Genomic DNA, 25847 nt, shown 5'->3' on the forward strand with positions numbered 1-25847 from the left:
AAGTCTGCTCTCCTGAAGTCCAGGGTAGTGAGCTTGCTGTGCGCCCTCCTCGGTGCCCTAAGGATCTTGAACTCCACCATTTCGTGGTCACTGCAGCCCAGGCTGCCCTTGAGCTTCACGTTCCCCACCAGCCCTTCCTTGTTGGTGAGAACAAGGTCCAGCATAGCACCTCTCCTCGTTGACTCCTCTACCACTTGGAGAAGGAAGTTATCATTGATGCACCCCAGGAACCTCCTGGATTGCTTATGCCCTGCTGTGTTGTCCCTCCAACAGATGTTGGGGTGATTGAAGTCCCCCATGAGGACCAGGGCAATACTCGGGGTAATAATCAGTATTACTTTTGCAAAAAGCCATGTCTTGGAGGGAGAGGGCTTCCAAGGCAGCAAATTTAGCTTGCATTAAGGATTTGGCATTAGACTATCCAGATTGCCAGGTAAAGTAGGAATCTCAGTAATGACTGTCCCCTTTCAAACTGGATCCTAAAGAATAATTTGCCAGAGAAACAGCTCTTGGTGTTGCTACTTCATCTGGCTAGATGTAAACCCTGTTGGAGCAGCACATTTCATACAAATGAGCAAAATGTAAATTTTTTAAATTACTTCTTATCTTTTGAATAGGAGGTGCAATGAGATTGCAGAATTTAAGGGAAAAAACAAGTGCAGATTTCCAAGGTCTGATACCACCCACGGCCTGGCTGGTATCAACCCTCTGCCTTGCTTGATGTTACTTGGGATCCACAGTGGTGTAAGATCAAAACCCAGCCTCTGACAATCCTGGAGACACTGTTTTCACAGCGACTCATTTAAAAGCAGCCTAGGATCTGTGCTCACTCAGTGAGCGCTGTTGGCAGAGGCAGGCATTGTACAGACAGGATTTTCTAGTCTTTTTTAGAAATATAGACAGTTCCTTAGAGAGGCAGGGGGGAGTTATTACATACATCCTAATGAAATGCTGATAACATCCACAAAACAAGGTCTGTATCTGGGCAACCGTCAAGGAGAAGAGTATGAGAGCTTACAGAAAAGCCAGCGGAGATTAATAGTCAGGATTTCTGAAGGTTACTTTGTCAGCTAATGTACCATTGAAACAAGAGCAGCTATGCTTACTTGCTTAGGTTAAGTGCAAGAGATTTTCAAAAGAATGGAAGTTAGTTTCCAAAGCAAGAGAATGGGCTGCCATCCCTGTTCGTCTCAGATGCCTGCACTGGAGCTGCTGGAGCTTTGCTGCTGCTGCTGAAACAGCAGGCCCATGTGTACCCTTAGCTGAAAGCGAAAGGTTTATTGCTCCAACCAGGGAGTCATAAAATGAGTGGGATTTAATAAAAGCCATAGTAGCAATTGTGCCTTCTGAAATGAGCACTCACCTATACACTTTATTTGCACAGGAAGTTACTGCAGCTGGATATTATGTGCTGACTCTGCTGCTTGGTGCTCTCAGACATGGTAATGACCCATGCAAACTGGGTCAGAAGTTGCACGTGCAGTTACGTCTGATGTTCCAGAGAAACAGCCCTTGGTCCTTGCAGGGAAAGCATCTGAGTAGTGTGATTTTGGGGGACTGAAATAAAAATGATTCAATCACAGTGACAGGACTACTAGAAGCAGTGAACCTACAGGTTTTCTACATACTGAGAGCCCCCCACTGTTCTCAGCACTGCAGCCTGGCAGCGAGGGACAGTGAAACAGTCCAAATCTCCAGGCAAAGTGAGAAAGGAGATGATATTATTGTCATCTTACAGATAGGATGCTGAAACACATGCACACCCATCTTAAAGCCCCTTTGTCTAGAAAAACTGGTGAAAAAGGGACTGAGATTGACTAATTTATCATATGATTGATTGATTTCTTGGGTGTGATGAATTGATTTCACTGCAATAACACCAGGAATACACAACAGAACTGGGAAATGACCCCAGCTTTTTCGGAATCCTGGTTTGTGAGATTTTCCTTATCGCCTGGTTATTGACCCTTATATCTGATAGATGTCTGTAAAAAAATAGCGGGTTTCTCCATCATTCAAAGTGGCAGCAAGGCACCGTGCATTGAGCAGAATGGTTAGCAGCACCCCATTTCTATCAAAGGCATTATTTCCATATATATAGCTATATTTCCATATAGCTATGGCAATGTGCTTTCGTGTAGATCATGCTCCTCCAGCAGCAATGAAGGGGAGATTATTCTGGAATGAAGTTTAAATGGAGAAAAGGGCCAAAGAACTGATCCTACTAAGTGCCGAAGCAGCTTTGACACGTGCTTAATGGTGCTGAATTATTCATTGAGCTGGCCAGGCAAACTGACATTGCAAAGCGAAATAAATGAGGGTGCTGGAGAGAAAATGCCAAACAAGGCCCCAGTGTCACAGATTTCACGGAGGATCTGGCCTGGGATCCCACCCCTTAAGTGCCAGTTGCTGCCGGTTGCAAGCCTTTTGTAAAGAGGAGGGTGAATGTTTTGGCCACGCACACAAGTGTAACTTTGGTGGCGCTTGTGAGCCCAGGTTAGCTCAGTTCATGATGGCAGACCTTCCCTTTGAGGGGAGGTATTGCAAAAAACTGCTAATGGCCAGCAGGCAGCTGTCTAGGGCCAGAGACATTGATGGGGCAACTGTGATATAGCAGGTAGAGCCATGAAGTCTGAAAGATTAACCCTTGTCAGCCACATATGTCTGGAGAACATGCCGTCTCCTCTTATTCCCTTTACAAATGTCTTGCTTTCTTCTGTTCCTGCTCCCCTGGTTAAAAGTCAATCACAAGTTTTGCAATGTCTTCTCCCAGTGCTCCTTATCCAGGTGAGAGCCCCTTTCCTGGACCAATCTGGGCATCTGTCTGCAGGTATCCTCCCCTCTTCCCTCCACTTCAAATCCCATAGAAACAGGGGAACAACACCTCATCAAACTGTTCTGCATTACACCACTGTGTTTTGAGGGAAGGGAGGGAACTGAAGCCTCGTCTTCAGCATGGTTAGGATCTGACCCTCTTCCCAGGGACAGTCTGAGCCAGAGGCATTGCCTTTGCAGTATTCACTGTGCTACAACCCACAGCAGTAGCTAAGAGGAGTATCTCGGATGAGCAGTAGCCATCTAACACACGCTTGATGCTATGTGGGGGGGGGCTGAAAAGATCAATATGATAATCATGGACTCGCAGGCCTGGCTATGCTGTGGTTTGAGTCCTGCCTGGGGAGAAGAATCGTTTCTTGGCACCTCTCTGTCTGCTAAGACTAGAAATGTTGCCTCAAACACCATGTAAATGGCTCTGCTACATGTAGCTGAGCTCTCCCGAGTATTCTGGAAGAAAATATTCAGAGCACTTGGCTTCAGCTCCTGTTGTTGTTGTTGTTGCTCTGATTTGGAGATGCTAGCAGCTGAGATTTTCAGGATTTATTCAGATGCAGGCTTTGCTTTTGCCCTGTGGGCAAGGGTGGAGTTCAGATCTGAAGTTTCTATTCATGGATTTGAGTCAGGCATAGGTATGTATAATTCTATATCTAAGCCTTCCCCCTCCTGCCTGCTTTGTGCTTGCTCAGTAGAGAGAGTTCCCAGTGCTGCTAAATGGAGGTTTTGCAGAGAAAGCAAGAGGACAATCATGCAGCAGAAACACAGACAGCAGGAACTGTCTGGGCCTTTACAAAGCCAGTATCAGCATGTCCAGCTGTGCTCAGCTGCATCCAGATACCAAGTCCTCAGTTTCTTTGGGCTCCTGCAGAGTCCAATGATCCCTCCTGTTCCTGGAGCCAAAAGCAAAGCAAGCCCCCACGCCATCCCCACTAGAGGAGAGCCCCACTCACATGCGGGGGTATGACCATCCCATCCACTTCCAGCAAATGCCACAGAACAATCGTTACAGTAGGGGTTCGTGGCTGACCTGTCTCTAAGGATGTCCCTGCTGGGGCATGCTGTGGTAAGCCTTGAGGTCCCGGTCCCCATCGCTCAGGACAGGGACTTGTTGGAAGGACTCACAGCCCCCTCCCAGCCTGGGCTTGGGTTTCCTTGGGAATTTCCATCCAGGTCAAGCCAGGTGTGACCAGGCATGCGGACCAAGTTATTATCTCATCCCTGTCAGCACTGGCTCGGGAAAACAAGGACAAACAAGGAAGCATGCACAAAACATGTGCATCCTAAACCACCGAGGTTTGTGTTTTCCCAGGACCGGTTCTCCCTTCCTCAGCAACAGACCCTAAGAAATGGGGAGAGTCCATCTCTGTTAGCTTATCTTGGGTAATCCCCAGTGAAGGGAAGAGATTTGAAAAATCAAATCACTGAAGAAGGCTCTGCCAAACATTTTGGTTTTGTGCAGTTTTTTTAAACAAGATTTAACTGTGGGGGTTTGACTCTTTCCAGAAAGGTGAGAATGCAACATGCTTTCAGCTGTCACTCCCGCAGGATTTCACTTTTGCTGACCAAAGTGAAGAATCTGTAAAATGCTGAGGCACCCCCTGTGCATCCTTTTAGCATATTTCAAACCAAAATAGGAAGAGAGGGTATGTAAATATTTACTGGAATTGTGTATCAGAGAGCACCCAGGGATCCACATTTGGATAATCTGCATTGCAAGAGAAGTCAGGGAATAGCAGACAACTTTGAAAGGCTGTAGTGCTAGATGTGTTTCTTAACATGTACAAATTGCTCCCTGATTTCATAAGGAAAAAGAAAGCTCTGCGCTGATTATTGTTTTTAGATTTTATTTTAGTTGTAGTGCCTGGAGACCCAGTCAAGATCAGGATCTTGTGTTAGCTGAGATACAAGCATGCAGTAAGGTCCTCTCCTTGGAGAGTTTGCAGGATGAATTTCAGTCTAAGGAGGATTGTTTAATGCATGAAACCAGGAAATTTCACCATTTTGTGTTGGCTGAGGGTCAGCCCTGCTTTGCCTGGTGCCTGCTCCTTTTTTCAGTCCCCTCATCCCCTCGTCATGGTGTTACCCTTCATGTGGAGGGGTGGGTGGAAGGGCGAGGGAGAGGGGAGACAAGCGAGGTGGCTGGGGTCTGCTCTGCTTTGTTCCCAAACCTTTTCCCTAATTGGATCCATTTGAGGAGTGAGAATTGGTACACCCTTGTGCTGGTGAGTCACTACATGCCTGGCAATGTCAGCCAGCCCCACGTACCCCAACTGCACCTGTCCCATCATGAAGAGGAAAGATGAGGAAATGTGTCTAATATTGGCTTCATAATACAGACATACAGAAGTCTGACCACCTCCCTTAAAAGACGACATGAGTCTCTCCTCCTCTTCGGGAACTGTTTTGTCCCATTACTTGTAGGTAATGTAAACAGGGGACGTTATCTTCAATCCCTACCTTCGCCCAGAGCTGCCAGGCTGTTTGCTGCATGGTAAGATAGGGCTGCCTTACAGCCCGGGTCCCTCATCAGTCTGATTTGAAGCTGCTACCGTTCCTGTCTCACTCAGCTTTAAATACAGCTTGTGGAGAAGGATGCAATGGGTTTTAGTAGGAGAAGCAGCACAGATAGTCTGTGCGAATGCATGATTCCTCCTGTTGTGTACTATAAATGATGTTTCTGCTGTACATTAGAGGAACGGAACTACCTAAGGGCCAGAGGACCAAATGGTCTGCTTTAATTATTCATCCTTAGCGGTAGCTATTACTATTTAAGAGCTGCCCTTCTTGGCCTGAAATATTAACTGCTAACCTGTTTCTTTCCTTGATTGCTACCACCCAATGCCCTGCTGCATTTGCTCTTGAAGTGGGCCATGGCAAGAGTCTTCTCCATCAAGTCCAGCTCCAGCCCATTGCTGTCCCCTAGTAACACCAGGCCTCCTGCACTTCCCCTCAGGCCTCTTCCTTGCAGTAATTCATACCAAGCCAGCCAGTGCTCTGCTCCTTGTGTTGGTCCCAGATGTGCGCTGGGTTTCCCTTGCTGCGCTCCATCGATATCCCCCCGAGCCTGACTCAGACGCTGCGTACGATACATTCGAGGGAAGAGTTCCCACCAGCAGTGCCAGCACGCCTTACTATCATCTCCATTTCTCCCTGAGAGGCACAGGCCTTGTTTACTCTTCTTTTAATAACACAGATGGTTTTAATAGTTCTCTGCCTTCGCCCCCAGTTCTTTCTCCTTGTCTGTAGTCTGTTTAATGCTTCCTTCTAAGTGATGGCTTTGTCACTTAATCTCATTAAAACTTCTCTTCATTGAACTCCGTGAGCTGCTTATCAGACCGTAAGCCTAATCTCCCATTTGTAATTAATTTGTTCTGTGCCTCCTACAATTTGGCATCATTAGATAATGGCATCACTCTCAAGGTCACTGATACACCGCTCGAGGTAAACACCCGTGGCTCCAGCGCCAGCTGCCCTGCTAGCCTCCTCCTTCCTCCTCTTTTTGCCACACTGCTTTATTTTATTACTGCTTTATTTTCTCCCTTTCTCTCACCCAATTTCTGATGCATTTCGGATGCTTCCTGTCCAGCGTGTGCTACTATGTGACTCTGCAGATCAATATCCTGCACTGTCTAGAGGCAAATGCTTTTCTGACATCCTCCAGACTCATCTGCGCTAGTTTTCCGCCTGACTTCCAGTTCATTCCTATTTGGTCCAAGAATTTAGGTGCACTCTTCTTCCTTCACTGAGTTACACATTTGTGAAACTTGCAGAACCTTTTCCTCGTGGGCTCAGGGTTGGGAATGGGACACAGGAGCCTTTCATCTTCAGGCCATTGGGCCCAGTGGACGTCAATGGCTTTCTCCTCAATGGCATAGAAAGAAACAAGCCACAAATCACTACTATGATTTGATGTCCATATTTTTAAAAAAGGAAGAAATCCTGGATTATCACAGTTCATAGTACCAACCAGTTCCACCAGGCAATTCCTGTCGGTGGTATGAAGAAAGAAACCAAGCACTAACCAGAGATGAAAACCAAACCAGTGCTTCCCTACTCCCTGCAGGTCCTGCCGGGATGCTGGTACTCGGCACCACCGCAGACTTTGCCTCCAGCCTGTGTATAAAGGTGTTTGCAGGGCCCTGCCCTGTCTGGGTCTGCTGGCTTGAACCCCTCTTTTAGCAATGAATTTCACAGGCTAGAAAAAGCAAAAATGATATCTTTGGTGATACTGCCATTTGCTCATTGGGATTTGCTGGTACAGAGTTGTCTGGGACTTTTGCAGGCTCTGGAAATAAGGTCAGTCCTGGTCCAAGCTAAATCCTTTCATTTTCCCCAACAGATTTATTTTCATCTCACATATTTCCCTGTTTGGATGTAGTATCTAACAAACTCGAGTTGATTTGACCCATTCTTTCAATTTTTGTTGTTCTCCCCCTGAAAGCTATTTACTAAACTTAAGTAATAGATACACACAGAGCTGTCATTAGATCATAGGTATCGGTATTCAATACAGTATTGATCACAGTATTCAGAAATTCAGTGTTCAGGCAGCTATAGAGAACAGCTCCAAATCCATTACACAGAGCTGTGGGGAGGAAATCTCACAAGTACTAAAAACTCAGGATTTTTAACTCACTAGAGTCTGCAACTATATTTTCTAATTGGCAGTTTTTGTAAGTGTGCCTAATTTTTCTTGCACGGTAGTCAAGAAAGAAAACTACTGGTGAGAAATTCTGCTGCCTCTTGGGAGAAGGCAGGCTGCTGTAAAACAGATATGTATTTGTCTGAGGGGGGTAAATGCAGGAAGGACATTTTGCATTTGCTCACGTAATGGCTGCACATACATCAGCCCTGCTACCTTGCTGGGAGCTGGCGCAAAGCAACCAGGTAGATCCAGCTCAGTCGCTTGAGAGCAGCCGTGTGGAGCGGCTGCGTTCAAGTCGCTGAGTGCAACATTTTGGGTAGGAGGGAGCTCTTACCTGAGGATGTATGGTAATTACTCCCAGTGAAACGTGCCTGGCTCAGCAGCGAGAAGATGTATTTGCAACACGCTTGCAAGCTGTTAGGAACTGCATGTTTTGTTTGAATGCGGTGATGCCTCAAGATGCTAGTTTAAGGCCAGGAAAACTTTGTGGTTATAGTAAAAAATAAGTTTCTGCTCAAAGGACACGTCGATAAGAGTGACTGACTGACAGACAGACTGAATTCAGGAGACTCACTCCTGAGATCAGAACTGGGTTTGCATCAACAAATAAACCTTCCATTTTCCTAAACAATCTGTATTTCCTAAACCATCCTTGTTTTGGCCTCTCCCTGCAATACAGTCCTCCAAACCATGCTGAAAACATCTTTTTAATCCATTTATATAACTCCCTTTGTGTGCTGTGCTGACATTGTCTGTGCTCACACAATCACTACACCAATGTGATCAACAAAAGAACAAAAATCATTTTATTCAGTGCATACTCCATTTCCTCTGAGAATGAGCCCAAGTTTGGTTTCATTCAGCTGTGATGCGCTTGGATCCTGGTCCCTAAAAACAACATTGCAGCACTAAATGTCAGCTATCTACTATCAAAAGGGATTTTTTAAATTTCAGTTTTGTTTTGTTTTTAATGATCCATTTGTCTGTTCAGACTCGGGAGCAGGCAGTGAGATAGCTATGATTTGCAGCCGCAGGCTGCCCGCTCCCTCCTCTGCTTCCATGGAAACATGTGTTGGGTGAAGCAAAACCAGGCAGAGTTAAAGTATGTGATTTCCAAAATATTTGCTTTTCCTTGCAAGGAGTCCTTTACCTCCTGTTTGTACAAAACTCTGGGTGAGGAGGAAATCCCTTTAGGGAGAGGCAACTTTTCAAGGTGCCTGACTAGTGTTGCTGCGGGGGTTGAAAGCGTCCTCCCTGAGCGTGTAAACGTGCCCCTTTGCTGCTCAGGGGTGAAATGCATAAGGCAGGGCAGGGACAATGAGCTCTGGAGCTGGTGTCATTATGGCAGTGGCATTTGGGGTCAGGAGAGTTCAGCTTTAATGTAATCTCTTTGCTTTACCTTTGTCTTCTCCCTGGGAAGGTGAAGACCATACCCTCCACTGCATTACAGGACCCCAAAGATAGATACCCAATTTGCTCATGTAGTAGCTCCATGTGTCCACTGGGCAGCCTCTCTCCTCCCTGGGTCATGGTAAAAACCAGATTATTTGCAGTTTGAGGGCAAAACGAGGGAGGGCTGGGGAAAGGCCAGCGGCTCACACAAATCTGCATGGCATCGGCAGGGCTCAGTATAGCTTTTTGGGTGGCTGGCGTGTTTTGTATTGGGAATTGATTCAGACAGAAATAACTTTTAGGAGAAAATGGATCTTAAGCAACAGTCACCAGCTCTTCCTGTGTCTCTCATGCAGCAGTCTTTCGCTAGAAGGGCTCTCACCCCTCAGGGACACCAGACTGGAGGCCGAGCTGGAAACCCACTGCTTTAGGCATGATTCCATGGGGCCTGATCCTGCTGCAGGAGCTGGGTCCTGCTGTGGTGGTCTCATTTGCAGAAGCTGAACCTGACCCCTGGCAGCCGCACACCCGGTATCTTCTACTTGACCCCTGTTTGTTGGTGAGAGGGAAAAAAGCCTCTTAGATGTGGTGCCTCTAACGAGGCACTGAGGTGAACGAGTTGCTGGGTGCTACTTATGCAGGATGTTTTTCCTGCATGGAAAAGAAGTGTATTTTATCCTCCATCACTTGCAAAGCATTCAAATTTTGAAGGCTGCTTCTGTCTGCGGCAGCCTAAGCACGGCAGAAACCTTCTTTTCCAAAATAAACCCCAAGCCAAGCCCTTTCGGCTGCAGGACAGCCTCCTATTTCGGCGGCCGGGAAGCCCATCCATCCTTGGCCTTTTAACAAAGCCCCATCTCAGACATCGAGAGGTAAAAATAAATGTCACTCCACGCTGTCTGATGATTCCACAAGATTCACACTAATCAGAGCCCTTCATTAATTATTTAGCTTCAGGGAAATGTGCCAAAGGGTTCTGACACTTCAGATATGCAAAGTAATTGCCACGTTTACTTCCCAGCTAATGGGGAGGCCAAAATAAATTGTACTGGGCTGAGTGGGTGTGTGTGGGTGTGCAAGGGAGGGGGGGCCAGGACCTTCCTGCCCTTGCATGTGGTTTCATCCATACTGTGGAGCCCACAGAGCTTTACTGTGTCCCGAAGGGCTCAGGGTTGTCCCCCTGCATGTCGGCGTGGGCTGGGCATGTCACATACCCTCAGCCACGGCCACTTTCATCATCCGCTACACGCACCCATGTAAGCAGTCTGTCTCCATGCATCACGCCTCCTTTTGCTTTCTGCCTGCTCCAGGGTTGCTCTGGCTCCTCGAGCCAGCACAGGGGCTGCTGGTTAGTTCACTCCGAATTGCCAGAGCAGGATTGGGCCCCATGTTGCGAGCGGTGCAGAGCTGCACCCTGAGCGCAGGGCTGTGCTCCTCCTGTGCTCCAGTTGCTGAAGCACGTGGTGACAAGCAGCAGCTCTCCCTGCTCCAAAATAAGTAGGTCTTGACTGCAGGTTTGCAACCTGAGGAAAACAAACAAATGCAGAGCAGTGTGGCTATATTTATCTGAAACTTAGAAGCTGTGGTTCACAGGAAACTTTGATCACTTTAAATGTCAACCTGGGAAAAAAAAGGAGGAAAAAAAAGCATAGTTAAAAAGCAAGTGGTTTGGAAAAGGTAAGAGCTGCTGCTTCCAAAATGAAGTACAGTCCCTTCTCTTCTGGCCCCCAGTACTAGACATCCTAATCTAGAGGGCTGATGTCTCTCAGCTTCAGGCTGGGGGTACTCAGAGGCTGAGGTTTCCAAAGCCCAGACCCGCAGGTGCTGAGGACCAGCAGGACTCAGACCTGCCTGGCATTCAGCAACAGCTGATCATGTCTACCGTACCTGTGAAAGATGAGGTTCATCCAAAACAAAATATGGCATTTGGGTTTGGGGTTTGGGTTTGTTTTGTTCGCATGTTCAAAGATTGTGGTTTTCTTGAATTTATCATAATTTAAAATTAATGTCATGCCATTTTGTTTTATCTCTGGTTCATTTGCAAGAAATTAATCTTAAGTATCTGGCATATGAAGTGCAAGAGCCTTAGATGGGACACAGAGATATCGTGCTTTTAGTCCCTGGATGTTTTATTAAGAATGAGGTATCTGATATAGTACAAAGGGGTATTTGGTGGTACCTGTCTCAGTCAGGGAGTTTCAGCAAAGCCCTATGTACTTAAATGTTTGCAAGGAGTGAAACACTTAAGGAACACAGTTCAGAAATCCCAGCAGACCTTTTGCAATGCTTGCCCAGACCTATTTTACTATTCTCTTTGGAATTCCCCAGTTTCTGCAAAAGCCAAACCTGTTGCAAGGGAATTCACTATTCATGCAGAAAATGTAGTATGCTATCCTTCCACCTTGCATTGTTCATGTGCAGTGCTCTGGGATAACAGCTATTTCTGTACCTCTGCAAATCTACACTGTTACTCCGAAATTACTGCTACTTCTACCATATCCACGTGCTATCCGTTATTGAAGCAGAGTGGTTAAATATACTGTGAAATAAGGAAAACATTTTCCCTTGTTCAGTTTTGACCAGTGAACTTTCATGCTGCTTATTAATTAAGATAGAAAAATAATTTCATTTTACATATATACATTCAAATTCACTCTATACCTCCTATTATATATTCATGCTCATCCCAGAGCAGAGGGCTATCATTCCTTTGCAGAAGCAATCAGGAAAATGTGGCTTATGGTGTTTAACGATATCATCAGGGAAATCTGAATTCCTTAGGCCTTTTAGTTTGGTTTTCTAAATGTGAAATAGTTTTGCTGATCTACCTTTAATCCTTTGGCCTTGAGAATGGGAAATGAAATTGTCTTTTCTCAGATACTCGACGTCAGCATCCAAATCAGGACTTTCTCATTGTGTGCAGAGAGGGGGAGCGAGGATACATGTTCAGGTACTCAGAGATGGAATCTGTTTTTCAGAGAGAAACCCATTTCCACAAATTCAGTGGGTTTATCTGGGTTCTGCATTTTTTTCTTCTCTTTCTCCTCATTTTGCATCTGTATGCATAAGATATCTAGTTTTAGGGATGACTGATGTTAAGTTCCTAATAAGCTGGCTCCAGGGTGTGGATTTTCATTGCATATTTTGCTGATTTGATGCTGGAAGCTTGCTTGACCTTGCTTACGGTATCTTCCATAAGATATATACATACGATCCATCCTTTCCTCTTTGTTCTGCCCCATGTGAGGGGATGTGCCGGGGCAGGGCCAGCCCCCCCCAACACTCAAACCATCACTGCTTTTCTGTGTAGCTTTTCTTTCAGCTAATGTCCTAAAATGCCCCACAAAACCATTTTCCCTGCTCATTTCCCCAGCAAACACAACTCTGACCACTTTCCAGGCAACACTTCTGGCACATCATTTCCTGATCTAATTCTTCTAATTACCCTAGAGGTTCATAATAACATTTAAAAATCAGAGTGCTGCTTCACTGTCCAAAGTGTTTCTCTAGCCAGTGCTCATATTGGCTCTTACCAGAGCCCTGCTCATATTCTCTCGTTGCTTTCCCCCTCCCACAGCCTTGCACTGACATTCCTGTCTTACACACCAGTATTTTATGTCCTTCATTTCTCCTTTTCTTTTTTTTTTTTCCTTTGGACAGTACTAATGCACTCCTCGTTCATCAGCCCTTTGTGCCATGCAGCGCTGTTAGCATTGCTGCAATAAGCAGCCACACTCTCTGCCTCCTCCATCGCCTTTGCAAGCGCTGTAGGGTTGCATTTGCTCAGGACAGGAGCGGCTGCTTTCTAACCTGCCCCTGCCCAACCTGTCCCCCCTTCCTCTGCCACCTCAGCCAAGATTTTTCCATATCAGCAGCTGACCTCCCAGCCTGAGTATGATCTAGAGCTGTGGCTCGGTGAGCGCCATCCCTCCCTTTGCAGAAAGCATTTTGGTACCCAGGTGTCTCGCATCCATGGAGCAGGTGGTTGTGGCTATTGCATCCAGCGGTGTATTAGTGATCTGTTGCTGTTTTCCAGGGAAAGCTGGGGTTGCCATGACAATTGTGTGTCTGTTGAGCCGGTGCATGCATGGCCACACATCTGCACACCTCCACCACTAATGCATTTATCCTCCCAGCTTCCCCGTGCGGTGGGGTAGGGGCGGCGGGGAGGGGAGGCAAAGATGTCCATGCTGACATGCTCGAAGCAGCTCTCCAGCATGGTGCAGAGGGGTGAGCAACTCAGGGCCTGCTAGGTGACTCCCTTCCCCAAAGAAAATTACTTCTTTTGGGGAACAGGGGCTGGGGAAAGGGGCTTGGTCTGCAGTAAGTCATTTTGTACCTTCTCCCACCTGCCTGGTTTGGGCTGGCAGGAGGAGCACTGGGTACAGGAGCAGAGGAGCCAGCAGAAACGCTGCAAACCACAGCACATTTGCAAGTACCCCTGGCTACTTATAAGATTCCCAACCTGAATTAAGGGCTTGTGGCACTGCTGCAAATGAAACCTCAGCCTCCTGAGCCTCTGCCTGCAGGCTGTTGGTTTAATTTGCAGTCATGTTTGCACAATTTGTAGTTGCATTTTGTACTTAGACAGGGCATCCCAGCCCCTGAATCGGCACCTGGAGCTTCAAAACTTGGGCCTGATCCCAGTAGGGCAGGAGTGAGGGGCTGCCCCTGTAAGCTGGAAGCAAGGCTTTGGGCATTTCTGTGGGCACATCTTTCCTGGGGGCTGCACTGGAGCTGCCTCAGCCCAGGACCTGGATGTGTGGACGAGCAAAGGGCAGGACTTGACCGGGCAGGACCTGTCTAGTGCTGCTGCGTGGCAGAGCTGCGTTGGTGTGGCACTTTGCCTGGGCTCGCAGCAGGGCTGCCTGCCTGGAGCACGGCGCTCTCTGTGCACCACCACACCACGTGCCTGTGTGCTTGTACTGGCGTGGTCCCTGCTCACTTTCTTATTTCTGCCTCTTACTGCCTTCTCCCCCCAGCAAAGCAGCTCACAGGGGCTACGCCTGCCCTGCAGGGTGCCAGCAGTGCAGGGGGAGAACCAGAGAGATGAGCTGCTCTGGGGCCACCTCCTCTGCCCTCAGCACAGGACCTTGCCCAGGCAGGGACAGTGTCCCTGGTGGCTTGTGGCACACCCATGTGGTGGCAAAGTCCAGGCCTCATTTCCCCAGCTCAGGCACTGGCCGCCAGACTTTGCTTGGGGAATTTGCTAAAAGTGTGTCGTCTTCATCTCTTCTGGGCGTGCTTGGCCAACGAGGACGCTCCTCTGTCCCCCAGCATCCTTGCCCAGCACCAGGCAGGATGTCACCATTTCCAAGAGCAATGCAATCCCAATTCATCTTTACAATCTTGCTTGATCTCCACTGGTCCAAGAATGAGAGCCAGTAACACTTGCCTGCAACTTGTATTGCAAAAATGCGTGAGGCTCCTTTGCTAGAGCAGCAGATGTTGTGCTGGGTGCTGCAGAAATAAAGCTTAAAAAGCAGATGATGGCCCAAATTTAAATAGACCAAGCAGACCCAGAGACCTAAGAAAGATGATTCCCAAGGTCACAGAGGAAGCCTGTGGCAGACGCGAGGACTGAACATAGATCTCCTGAGGCCCAGCCATGCTGTGGTCTCAGGACTGTCTTCTCTTTTGTCTTCCAGTCCATTAGGAAGATCAGTTAATGAAATGGAATTAATAATGCCAGCTGCAGCACCAGCAATGCTGTAAGGGAGACAAATTTAGCAGCACAGGCTTAAAAGCGGCAGGCTTGAAAATGGGAGTAGGCTGCAAGCGCCATAAGAGCCTGCTCTAATGGGGGAATGCAATAGGTCAGCCAAAGTTTTAGGGTCTCATCAGCTTTACTGATCAAATCTTAAAGGAGGAATGAAGATGTACCAACTACCTCCCCCAAAGGAGAGAAACACCCGATTTTAAGGTTCCCAGCAATTGAAAAAAGTAGTCCCACTGGAAAGAATCAAAAGACTTTTCTAGGTCAAAGGCAGGAATAGAGCCTTCATTTCTATGATCCTCACAGTTCAAAAATAACATTAAAGAACCAAGAGAAATTAGCCACTGCTGAAGAGCCAGGAGTAAATCAAAATTGATTGTTATGTGTTACATGTGCTGTTGCCTGCAGTAGTCAGTGAGCTCAAATGGCACTGCAGAAGTGCCAGTCATCTCTGGGATGTCCAGTGAAGAGGATCTCTGCCAGGTTTGCTGGGGGACTGCACATCAGCAGTTCAAAAACCAAAATGGAAAATTGTTTTTTAACAATAGCGCCAAATCTAAGGACTTCCCCCCAGATGACTCATTTACTAGGATTCAAAGAAAGGCCACCTCATTCCTGGGGAGGGGAGCAAGTGCAAAGTATGTCTCACCTGATTCTTTCACCCACTCATTTGACTCGTGTCCCATGGTTGTTGCCGAAGGCCTTACGATAATCTCAGACTTGGAGCAAAAATGGGCATGAAAAACAGTTCTGCTGAGCAGAAAGTGAAACAGAGGCAGCAGAGCAGAAGCGTAGCAACACATCTCAAAACACACTTCTTGTCCCTGCGAAGAACCCAAATGTTTTGACTGATGATTTTAAAAAACCCTCATAAACCCAGGCATTTCAAGACTTCTGAAAGAAATCTCAGGGAAGCTGGAACATTATGTGACATGCCAGGACACAGGGTTTCTTTTGTTACAAGTATTCGGCTTCAAACGTAAACTGCACCAGTTTAAGACCATATTGTCTTTTTTTACCAGCTTATTGATTCCTTTTGTGGTCTAAAGACCTGAGGAAAAAAAGTAATTAATCTCCTAAGAGAAAACACCAAAGACCTAGGGCAAAAGACAGCAAGCTCAGTGCTCTCTATATACCACCTAGACTGTGAATAGTGATGGACCTGAAATAGCCGTCAGCATCTCCCAGCTCATGGCCTTTCCACCTGAGCTGCCTCTGAGCAATTCTGCAGCCCAGAAAACATGTTGTGCAATAACGAGTGGAAGACAGCGGGAAGGATGAGAGCAGAGTCAGGATCTGGCTCATCCCTCTGCTATTGACAGCCTCCTCATGAAAATGTAATTGCTGGCTGCCCTTGGCTTGGAGTACGCAGGCAAAAATTCCCCGTTGCCCTTTAGAGCTTCGGGACATATTAATGCAACTTTTAAAATAGCATCCCCTCTATTTTTGTTGCTAATGCTAAGAACAAATTAGCTTAGAAGAAAAACCCAACGATCTCCCTTAATGCTATTGTTCTCCTAAAGTGCTAAGTGTCAGGATCTTACAGCACCACGTTGCAGATCTGGCGCTGCCCTCAATGCGTCCCATGATGCGTTGACGCGGAGTGATGCAGAGCGCTGTTCTGAAAACCATAATCAGTCCAAAGTGTCTTGAACGTCACTGCACTTAGAGCAGAGCTGGCAACGGTTTCACCTCTATCTTTGAATTTGTTACCATTAAATATTCTTTGAAACCAATGCTGATTTCCACCCTGCCCTCCAGCAGGATTGTTAAGGGACAGCCCTGAAGTTTAGGGCCATGTGTGATCCTTCCCATGGTAGAACAGTGGGTACTTCTGAGCTCTTATGGACTGTTACGTCAACTCAAGTATATTTACCTAAAAAGCCTTAACTGTTGTTAACTCTGACCTCATCAGAGCTCATCAGCGGTGCACAGGCAGGCTGGGTCACTGTGGAAGTGGGAGGACCTTTGGAAGGAAGCAAGGTAGGGCTGAAGAGCTAGTCCTGATGCAGGGCTTGTTGTGTCCCTTTAAGCAGCACAACCCTGCTGGCCAACACACCACAGCAGGGTGCCCGTGCCCTTTGCTGAGCTGCAGTCTGCACCTCATCCAGCAATCCCTGCTGAGGCTGGAGGGATGGAAATAAATGAGGCAGACAGAAAGACGCTACTCATGTGTTAACTTGGCCAGAGGTTTCCCTCAGTGGGAGGTTAGGATGGGCTGAAAGCAACCAGGTAACTTTATTTTACTAAGTCCTTACCCCACACATCCTACATACATGGGTCATTATCTCCAGCAGAGCTACTTAACAGGCAAATACTGATGAGCCCACTTGGCTTGTGGCTGTGCCATCAACATTGAGCTTTAGGTGACCTCACTAAAACATCTTAAGATCTGTAGTCATTTCAGTAACATCCTGCGGCAGAAGGAGGTTTTCCATGCACTGTGCTCTGAAGGGAAGCAAATTCCACTTACTGCTTTTAATCCTGCTTCTATTCATGATCACAGGAAAACTCTCCTCCAACACCGCGGTATCCTGCAGTTGATGCCAAGATCTCTGACCTGTGCATGTCTCACCCTTTTAAGATCCAGGCAGTGCTATGCTTATTTGTGCCTTCCAGTCTGCTCAGTAAATGTTTAGTTGGTGGTCCTGGTTTAGTTGTGTTGCAAAGAAGCAGTTCTCACCCTCAGTCTATTGACGGCCAACTGCTTGGTCCTAATTCTGGCTCACTACTTACTGAATGCATAATTTAAATTCTCATTGTAGAAATGCAGTTTTTATCAATTGCCATTTTAGTCCTGGATCCACCCAGTGCTGACTGGGATTTTGTTAAACTTTTTGTGCCAGTCTATGTAGACACACATTCAGTGTTAATGCCAGGCACAGCCTCTGTCCCTCACCTGACTCGGCTCCAGGGGTAAGTGAATGCACGCTGGAAGATCTTCTCAGCCCATTCGCATTTTTTAAGTATGTTCATCTCGCAGTTCAAGTTCAATTCTGTTTCTGACACAAAAGCATTGTTCTTGTTATTGGTGGTAAAGTGACGGGTTCTGGTGCCCATGAATTAAAATAGCTCTGGAAGTAGCACGGGACAGTCCAATCACATGGGCCAAGTCTGAAGAGACACTTTTCCAAAGGGAAGTAAGAATTTAAGCAGGAAAACTGATAGTATGGTTCATTTTGGTAGCCTGGGGAAGGAGATGGAGACGTGAAGTCTGGGGCAAGAAAAATCCCTACCAACAATGAAGGAAAGGAGAAATCATCACTGCTTCATACAACACTGGGATGTTAAATGTACATGGACCACTCTTCTCTCGAAAGAGAATTTGTCTTTCATACCTGATTGAGAAATGTGTGTTACAGTGAGACTAAGCAGAGATTTTGTGTCTTCTCACTGCTGTGTTGCTGATGGTACATGCCCAATAGCCATGAGTTTCACTGATGCACTAAGTTTGAGGTCTCTTTGGCTTTTTTTCAGGGACTCCAGGATTTAGGAGTTTCATGTGAACGATGGCTCTGTTTTACATACACTGCTTGTAAATACCTCGTATTATGGATTGGTGCTGGGAATCCCATTGCAGAGCTGCAAACATTGTGCAGGGCAAAACGTATCAATAGGGCTATTTGCTGCTCTTTCAAAGGGTCTAAACCAATCAGTCCATGCTGAGAAATCATCCCTTGCCAACCTGTTTCTTCCTTTTTTTAGTAAAGCCAGGAAGAACACAAAATCAAGACTGGTAACATTGTTTGTCGATGATTTAATCTTACTATATGCAATGACAATTGAAGCCAGTTCTGCACCAATTAGTTAATTATTTCCCTGTTAGGGGACTGAAGATGCTGGATTCAAGCCTAGAGCAAGTCTTTTGGGGGATTTCAAAGACGGTTTTGAAACATGAACAATAGCTGTTGGCCTCCGTAATCCCAGCAGAGTTTCCTAGGTAAAGGTTAAGATCAAACTGTGGTGAATCTCTCCTTAAATTTTGGCTTTCTTCTATGAGATGAGTTACCTGAGGGAAGGATAAGTGACCAGTTGGAGATCTCTGTTAACACAGGCATTAAAGACTGTTTGTTTTTGGAGCCAAAAGAGCAGAGAGGCTCAAACTCTGTTCCCCATGCTGATGTGTACATGACCCACTGTGTCTGTGCTGCTGTCTGTTTCCATATAAAAAAGCTGAACTTAGTATAACATGGCTAAAGTAAAATTATTTCATAAACTAGCAGATCTAAAAGATTAAATAGAACCTCGGAGCTGAGAGGTCCCCAGCTGGGATTGTTCTGCCAATGATGACTGGAACAAGTCTGATCTGCTGTATCTCAGGTCACTCTTCAGTGAAATGGGGTGACTTTTCGTGGAGGTTCTTTGTGATTAATAACCACCCCACTCCCCAAAATCTGAAAAGGCAAATAGGATGGGTGGATGTAAAGCATTTTCTTTCCAAGTATTTACCAAGTACCGTGTGGCCATTGCTTAGTTATGACATCTCTGCGAGGCTATTTATAGTAGTTTATTGATAGGGAAACTGAGGCAAGGGCGGTGTTTTACCCAGGGGAGGAGTGTCGGGGCTGGTGTAAAAATTCAGCCATTAGTGGGCTCACAGTTACTAGTGAGAGCACACGCTTTTTCACAAATTGTCCCATATACCTGCACTCTTTGCACCTCAAATCCTGGTTTATGCAGCAATTTGAGCAGTGGGAGGAGGCAGTGCTCATACCCTGCACACCCTAACCTGGGTGCAGCTTGCAGTGCTCGGCATCCTGGGGTAGCAGGGCTTGGCATGAGGGGCTGGGGGCCCATGTGGGTCACCCGGTGCCTGCGGGTGCTCATGCCTGCAGGGGGAGAAGGGTGATCCCCGGTGGCGTGGGTACTCTGCTATTTTCTTCTGTTTCTGGAATAGTTTTGAAAAAATAGCAAAACGGGGGTTGCTCTGTTGGGGTTGGATCCTGCCCTTGGTTTTCTCCTGCTTGCTCCCTGACCTCACCCAGCTGGGCAGAGGGGAGGGGGGCATCAAAACCTGGAGGGGTAGGGGGAAATTTGCCCCTCTCAAAAAAATGAAGAAAACACCAGATTTCATCACTCTCAAGAAATTTCTGGAACATGAATAGTCACAACCATACAGTCACATAGGAAACACTGCTCACCCCCCACTTTATTTCTTTGTTGCCGTCAGGCCTTAACCATTTCGATGGCTTAGGAGGCTAAGCCGCCAAGCGCAAGCTTTTGATTTGAAAGGGGACTGCATCCCCTTTTCAAAGGAGCCTGCTCCCTAGGGCAACCACATCACACTGCTGATTTGCTGCAGTGGAGACCGCAGCGCGTACAATATGCCCTCCCCCCTCCGCCTGTGCTGCTTACAGCATCAGTCCGGAGCCGAGCAGGGAGACGGGAGCGATACCCGCTAACCCACCCATGCTCGGGAATGCCTGACTGGTAACGCAGTGCCTCCGACGAAAGGACCGGCAATTCCTCAGCCCTCCGAGATGCAAGCCAGTGCCGATTCCACCAAGATGGACTGTCTTTGGAGCAACTGGAAATGTCAGGGTATTCTATCTATTCTAGTGTTGCATGCTAGAAGGACTGCATGTCAGAGGAGGCGAAGGCAGGATCCATCCATTTTTGCATTGTTCACCTGTGGGCCTTTGCATGCTGTTTTCTCTCCATCCCCGTGAAGCTTTTCTTTGGGGGGTAATTTAAGAAAGAAAGATAAAAAGCCATTAAGTCTGTTCTTTGAATGTATTTCTCCCATCTCCAGCTGTCTCACCCTGAAAGCATCCAGGACACAGGACCTTCCTTCCCACCTTACAACTCATTCCCAAAGCATCCGCCCTTGCTGTTAGCGGTATCATTTCTCATCCCTGACTTTCTCCGCCGGGCTGCCGCTGGCATGATTTCATCCCTTTCGGGCTTTAGGAAAGCTGGGTGACGGTGTATTTGTGCCTGCTCGGGCTCGCGAGGGTTCGAGGCGGTTGCGTTGGGCGCCTCGGTGCATCCTGCCCACGGACACACCCATAGCGAGGGCTTAGCCTAGCGTCGACACAAAGAAAACGCAGCTTCGGCAAGAAGTGCGATAGCACCGAGGCGGCCGCGGCATTGCCACCCACTTCGTACTTTGCTGTAGGATTGCTTTAAAAAAAAAAAAATTAATCCCTTCATTGTGCTTTCAAGCACTCTGCTGAGCCGTTCGGGGGCAAAATATTGGGATGATGTTGTCTTGCTGCCGAGCAGGCGAGGGGAACAATAGCATCTCCCTTTTGGGCTTATTTTCAGCTTATTTTGAGTGGATCGGTGTCTGCGCTGGGTGGGGCTGGCTACCTTCCCGGGCGCCTCGGACAGCTTTTCAGCCATTTTTAGTCGACTTCACACTTCCCAGCCAGCATCCAGCCTTTGTTTTGATAAAGGACAGTCTATGTGAGGCTGCTCGGTAGGCAGATTAAAGGGAGAAAAGCTAGCGGCTGATCCTGCTGGGCAGCCTGCTGTCTGCTTCGGGCAGGCTTTGTTTGAATGTATTTTTTAATTTTAAGGTGCATGTTTATGCTGAATAGACACTACATGATGTTTATGCTCTCAACAGGGTCTAGCATCATCTCATTAAAGGGTCCAGGATGCTTGCAGAAATAGTTTCATAAACGCAGCTCAATGTAACAGAAGCCAGGAAACCTTCCTAAAGTGTTATTTTTTTTTGGGGGGGGGGGGGGGGTGGCAGGGGGAGATCTTTCAGACAGACACTTGTCTCTAGGGAGCTTGATATTTTTGCAATCTTAATTCAGCACGTAATGGTATTTATGATCTGAGGGTTTTGTAAGGGAAGACAAGTAGCTGGAAAGTAAACATGCACCTGTTAAATGCCAGCCTCCAGCAGCTCAGGCTTTCCACACCTTAATCAAGGGCTAGGGTTTTCTATAGGATTGCACGATTCGTTGAGCTTATATGGGAGAGCCAAAACCAAACTTCAGGGTCTTTTCATCTGAGCTTTGCAGATAAACTTCCTTGTTAGCTGGGGTTTGGGGTTTTTGTTTGGTTTGTTTCCAAAAAGGCTCAATATTTTGCTGATCCTTATAGAAACATTAATTTGCTGAGTCAGATTGCTGAACCACCTGTATTTAGAAGCAAACTAAATATTTTCCCTCTTCATCAGAAAAAAAAATATTCTTTCATAAATTAAAAAGGGGAAATAACAAAAAGCATGTTGCTATTGTTTAATTAATAATTAATAATAATAGTAGGCTTTCTCTCCTTCTGTTCTCTCCTTTTTGAAACCAAGAGGTAGATTTGCTGAAAATTAAATGACACAACATGTCCCATGCTGATTTGAAAAAAAACCAGATCTGAAAAAATCAACGCAGCTAAAATAAATCACTTGCCTCACTTCCACATCATTTGCATATCTTCTTCTTTTTCTTGGGTGGTGCTTTGTGATTCAAAAATGATCCTGCAGAAAACATGAAATAATCATAGAATATTGTTTCTGTCGGGAAAATTCTTTGATCAGTCCCAGATAAAACAGAAGGAATTTAAAATTCAGAAGAATGAAGACTAAAGACTTGATTCATAGATTCTTTTAATATCTATTATTCATGTAGTCTCTGTCTCAACCCAGAATATCAGTTTCATGAAAACCTGGAGTTGTATAATTTTGCCAACTATATTATCAATGGAATTATGGTTCCTCTCTGAAAACCCTGGAATATGTCTGTGAACGTAACAGATGCAGACACAAACGTCAGTAAATACAGAGCATATTTTTACTGAAATTATGGAAAAACAATGTTGAGGTTAACATAAGTTTTAATTAATAAACAGTCAAGCCTGCAACTAGCTGTATCATTGGTTTGCTCTTATAGTACTTATAATTGGTGTAAAATTGGGTGGGGATCTTGAGAAGCTGCAGGGACACTTTGTGAAGCTTTGGCTTTGCCCCACTAAATCTACATACTGTTACTTTCCTTGCAATGAAGCAATCGATGCTGCTATATATGTTTAGAAATATTGCAGTGTGTTTTACCTATCCATCCTGCAGGTACAGCATGATTATGTCAATGGTAGATCATGATACAGCCCCTCGGGAGAGCGGGAGAGTAATTCGCCCCTGCTGGGCACATACTTCATTCAAAATATTATCATAGGCGGCTTTGGGGAATTGCAGCCGACTTCCACACCCAAGTCATCTTTCGCACTGGAAGGTGATGCATTTGAAGTAGGCTGGGATGGAGCCATGCATAATGCATGAGCGTGCGGAGAAACACCTCCGACTGGGCATGCTGGTTGATGTGGGCCTTGGTGTAACAACGCATAGCCAGTGCCAGCCGTGTGACGCAGCGCAGTGCGCAGTTCCCAGAGGGGAGCTGCGGGATGAGGTGTGCCTCCAGGTTTGGGTGGTGGAGCAGCAGGTCTCTGTGCCTTCCCCAGGGACTCGGCACAGCTCGGCAGGACTCATCCCCACGCCTTGCTGGAGAGGTCTCTCTGGATTAGGAAAGTCTTTGCACCCCAGCTTGGTGGAGCTATTTGATGTCAGTACACTGGTCCTCATGAGTATTCCCTCTTCCACTATTTCTTCTACATGCCAGCTCTTGGGTGGTCATAAGTGACATGTTTGTTCCTGCAGCTTCAACCTTCTGCAAGACTTACTAAAAAAGAAAATCTGAAAGATCCAGAGAAAAAGACCTGTGAACCATTCATAGAAATGATCCTAAGTATTATCCACATTATAATTATAACTTAATGTGGAAAAGGACTGCAGACTTCATCAAATCCATCTAGCTGACGTAACTCTGCTGGGACTGGAGTTATTGAGTAGCATTTTCTTGGCAGCTGTTTCCAGAAAACCAGCTTCCTTGCTTGATTGATTTATCAGTTGGTCTCCAAAGGGTGCTGAGAAGCTGCACCAACTATTCATGGCACCATTCCCCACTTTAACACTGATAAAGAAGTTCAATGGCAATAATATGGATGCATGCTATTAATCTATAATCTTATTGACAGTTCTGAAGTCTGTCTAATTACAGCTATTATGAGAATATAACTTCAGCCCGTTGGTACCTTCAGTGCTTTCCTGAAAATATTGTGGGCTGAACTCTCAGCTTGTCTTGCTCAAATGAGCTCTCCCTCTTTTCAGCAGCTAAAGATCTGTCCCAGTAGTTGGTTCTTATGTTGGACCTTGGTAGAGCTAAGATCTTGGAACCAAGTCATCGTCTGATGTAACCAATTTAGCTAATAGTTTCACAGAACTACACTAACTTATGAGGAATTGACTTCCTAATTTCACAGTTGATTTCCTGTGAAATTCGAAGGAAATTTGTCAAGATTTTTTTCCACCTCCAGATTTGCTTTCATTTTTTGTCACTGCTGCAGAAATTGTATCCTTCCTTCCTCAAGTACATTCCTGTTGATGGCAATACAACGACAAGATCAAGACCTTAAAGTTAGAGGACAAACTCTCTTAGACGAGCTTCACATTGTTCAACTGCCAACCTTCCCAACAAACACCTTGACCTAGGTGGTATCAAAAAATCATGAGATTTCAATAGCTCTGCTGAAATGTGCTCTGCACACCTGCTGTGCCATGTCTGAATGTATTTTTTTTTCTTTCCTTTTAAGAATAGACAGACAATATTCTTTCATTGCCAGAACAAGGAGAAAATTTCCCAGAAGCAAGATTATTTTAAGGTATTCCCTGAGGAGTAATTTGAACTCTAGCAAGGGGTGATGATGGGGCAGTGGTTGAAGGCAACATTGGAGGGCTGCTTTTGCTTTCATTAGGTCTCTGGGAAGTGAGTTTTGGACAGGCTTTTTTGATATCAGAAGGGATACTCTCTCCACATCATGTTTAATTTTCACAAATAGCATAGGTCTGAGCCATTCATTTTGAAAATGTGCAGATTTTCAAATGTTTGGATAGAGTTTGGAAGGGTCCAGGTCTGTTATTTTGGTCCAGGAGCATCTCAGGAAAATCTTAACATTTCCATAGCATTATGTGCATTCGGGGACTGCATTCAGGGACTCTGCTTGGTCTCCTTGGTTTCTGCTCACTTAAGGTGAGAGCAAAAACATCCTCCATAGAAACTGGCCAAGGCAGATAATGATATGGTTTGATGAGCAGGAAGTGTGTGGAGGAGGCTTTCTCCTGACGCTATGTTGAATCCTGGTCTTAAAGCATTTCTCGTGAAAATGGTAATAACAATAACAACAATAACAATAACAACATTAATAATAATAATAATAATAATAATGCTAAATAATACTACAATAGACTTGTGTGCAGCATGGTTGTAGGGCTGATTTTTTATTGCCAATCCTCTTCTGTCTACCCAAGCCCACGCTGGTGCCTCACACAAGGCAATCAATACTTTTTTGCTCACATCTTGACCTTGCAGATGGAGTAGGATATAACGTGGAGGGCATCCTATATCAAGACTTTCCTTTTTCCTGGTCCTATTCCTGCTCCAGGTCTCCGCTCATCACGGTTCGGGGACCAAGAAGGTCTGAACTTTCAAGTTGAGTCTTGGGACAGGTGAATGATAAAGGTATAAAGCTGAACTGAGGACAGGAAGTTAATGGACAAAGTGTGTACAAGAGGTAGAAGAAGTATGGAGAGATCCCTCAAGGCTGGAGATAAAGGATAAAGAGAGATGCCTCATGAAACAACACAGAGATTCTGTCTTGGCTCTGCTGTTAATCACAGCAGTCTCCTGAAGGCACCAGACTGCTCATTAAATGGTGTATCCATCTGTATTACAATTGAATCAGATCTGTTGTGGGGAGGGGAGCAATGGCCACATTGGATCCTTCACTGGAGGGAAGAGGGAAAGCCTGATCCTGCAGCCTGTGGTTAAAGCTACAAACTGGAATTTCTTTGAGCGTGAGCAATATTTACTTTTATTCAAAGACTTACAGCTTTGTTGCATTTGTTGTCAAATATTGTTGTGACAATGTTATAAACAAGATTGCCCTTCTTAAATTACGTTTCCTGATCTTTTCACTGCCAGTAGGTCTGAGAAATGACTTATGAAGTCATTTATATTTATGAAGTCATAATATTACACTGTATACAGAATTAAAGGCTGTGTGTAGACAGGTTTTTCTCACTTCTCATTAATACTAATATTACACAGGGAATAAAGCTGTACAACCCATTGATTTTACCTCCTAAGGAGGCCCAACGGGACCTCCATTGTGGGGAGGGCAGCTTGATTGCATCCAAGGGTGTTATTAGTATGCTGAGGAGCATATAACCTTTTATTTGATCATCAAGGCCCATGGGTC

The 25847-nt window shown here is 45.9% G+C and overlaps 1 protein-coding gene across 2 annotated transcripts in view; it reads left to right on the forward strand.

Annotated features, from left to right (window-relative positions):
* Positions 1-25847, forward strand: part of RTN1 (reticulon 1) — a 125448-nt gene that overhangs the window by 88247 nt on the left and 11354 nt on the right. The window contains exon 1 of one of the 2 annotated variants that reach the window (XM_009332740.1): positions 19903-20129. The exons of the other annotated variant lie outside the window; for it this stretch is intronic. Within the exon in view, the coding sequence (XP_009331015.1) occupies positions 20069-20129 (61 nt within the window). The 5' untranslated portion in view covers positions 19903-20068. Of the gene's footprint in view, positions 1-19902; positions 20130-25847 lie in introns of those variants that run through there. 2 annotated transcript variants of the gene reach the window in all.

Source organism: Pygoscelis adeliae, unplaced genomic scaffold (assembly GCF_000699105.1).
Source record: "Pygoscelis adeliae isolate BGI_AS28 unplaced genomic scaffold, ASM69910v1 Scaffold179, whole genome shotgun sequence".
NCBI lineage: Eukaryota > Metazoa > Chordata > Aves > Sphenisciformes > Spheniscidae > Pygoscelis > Pygoscelis adeliae.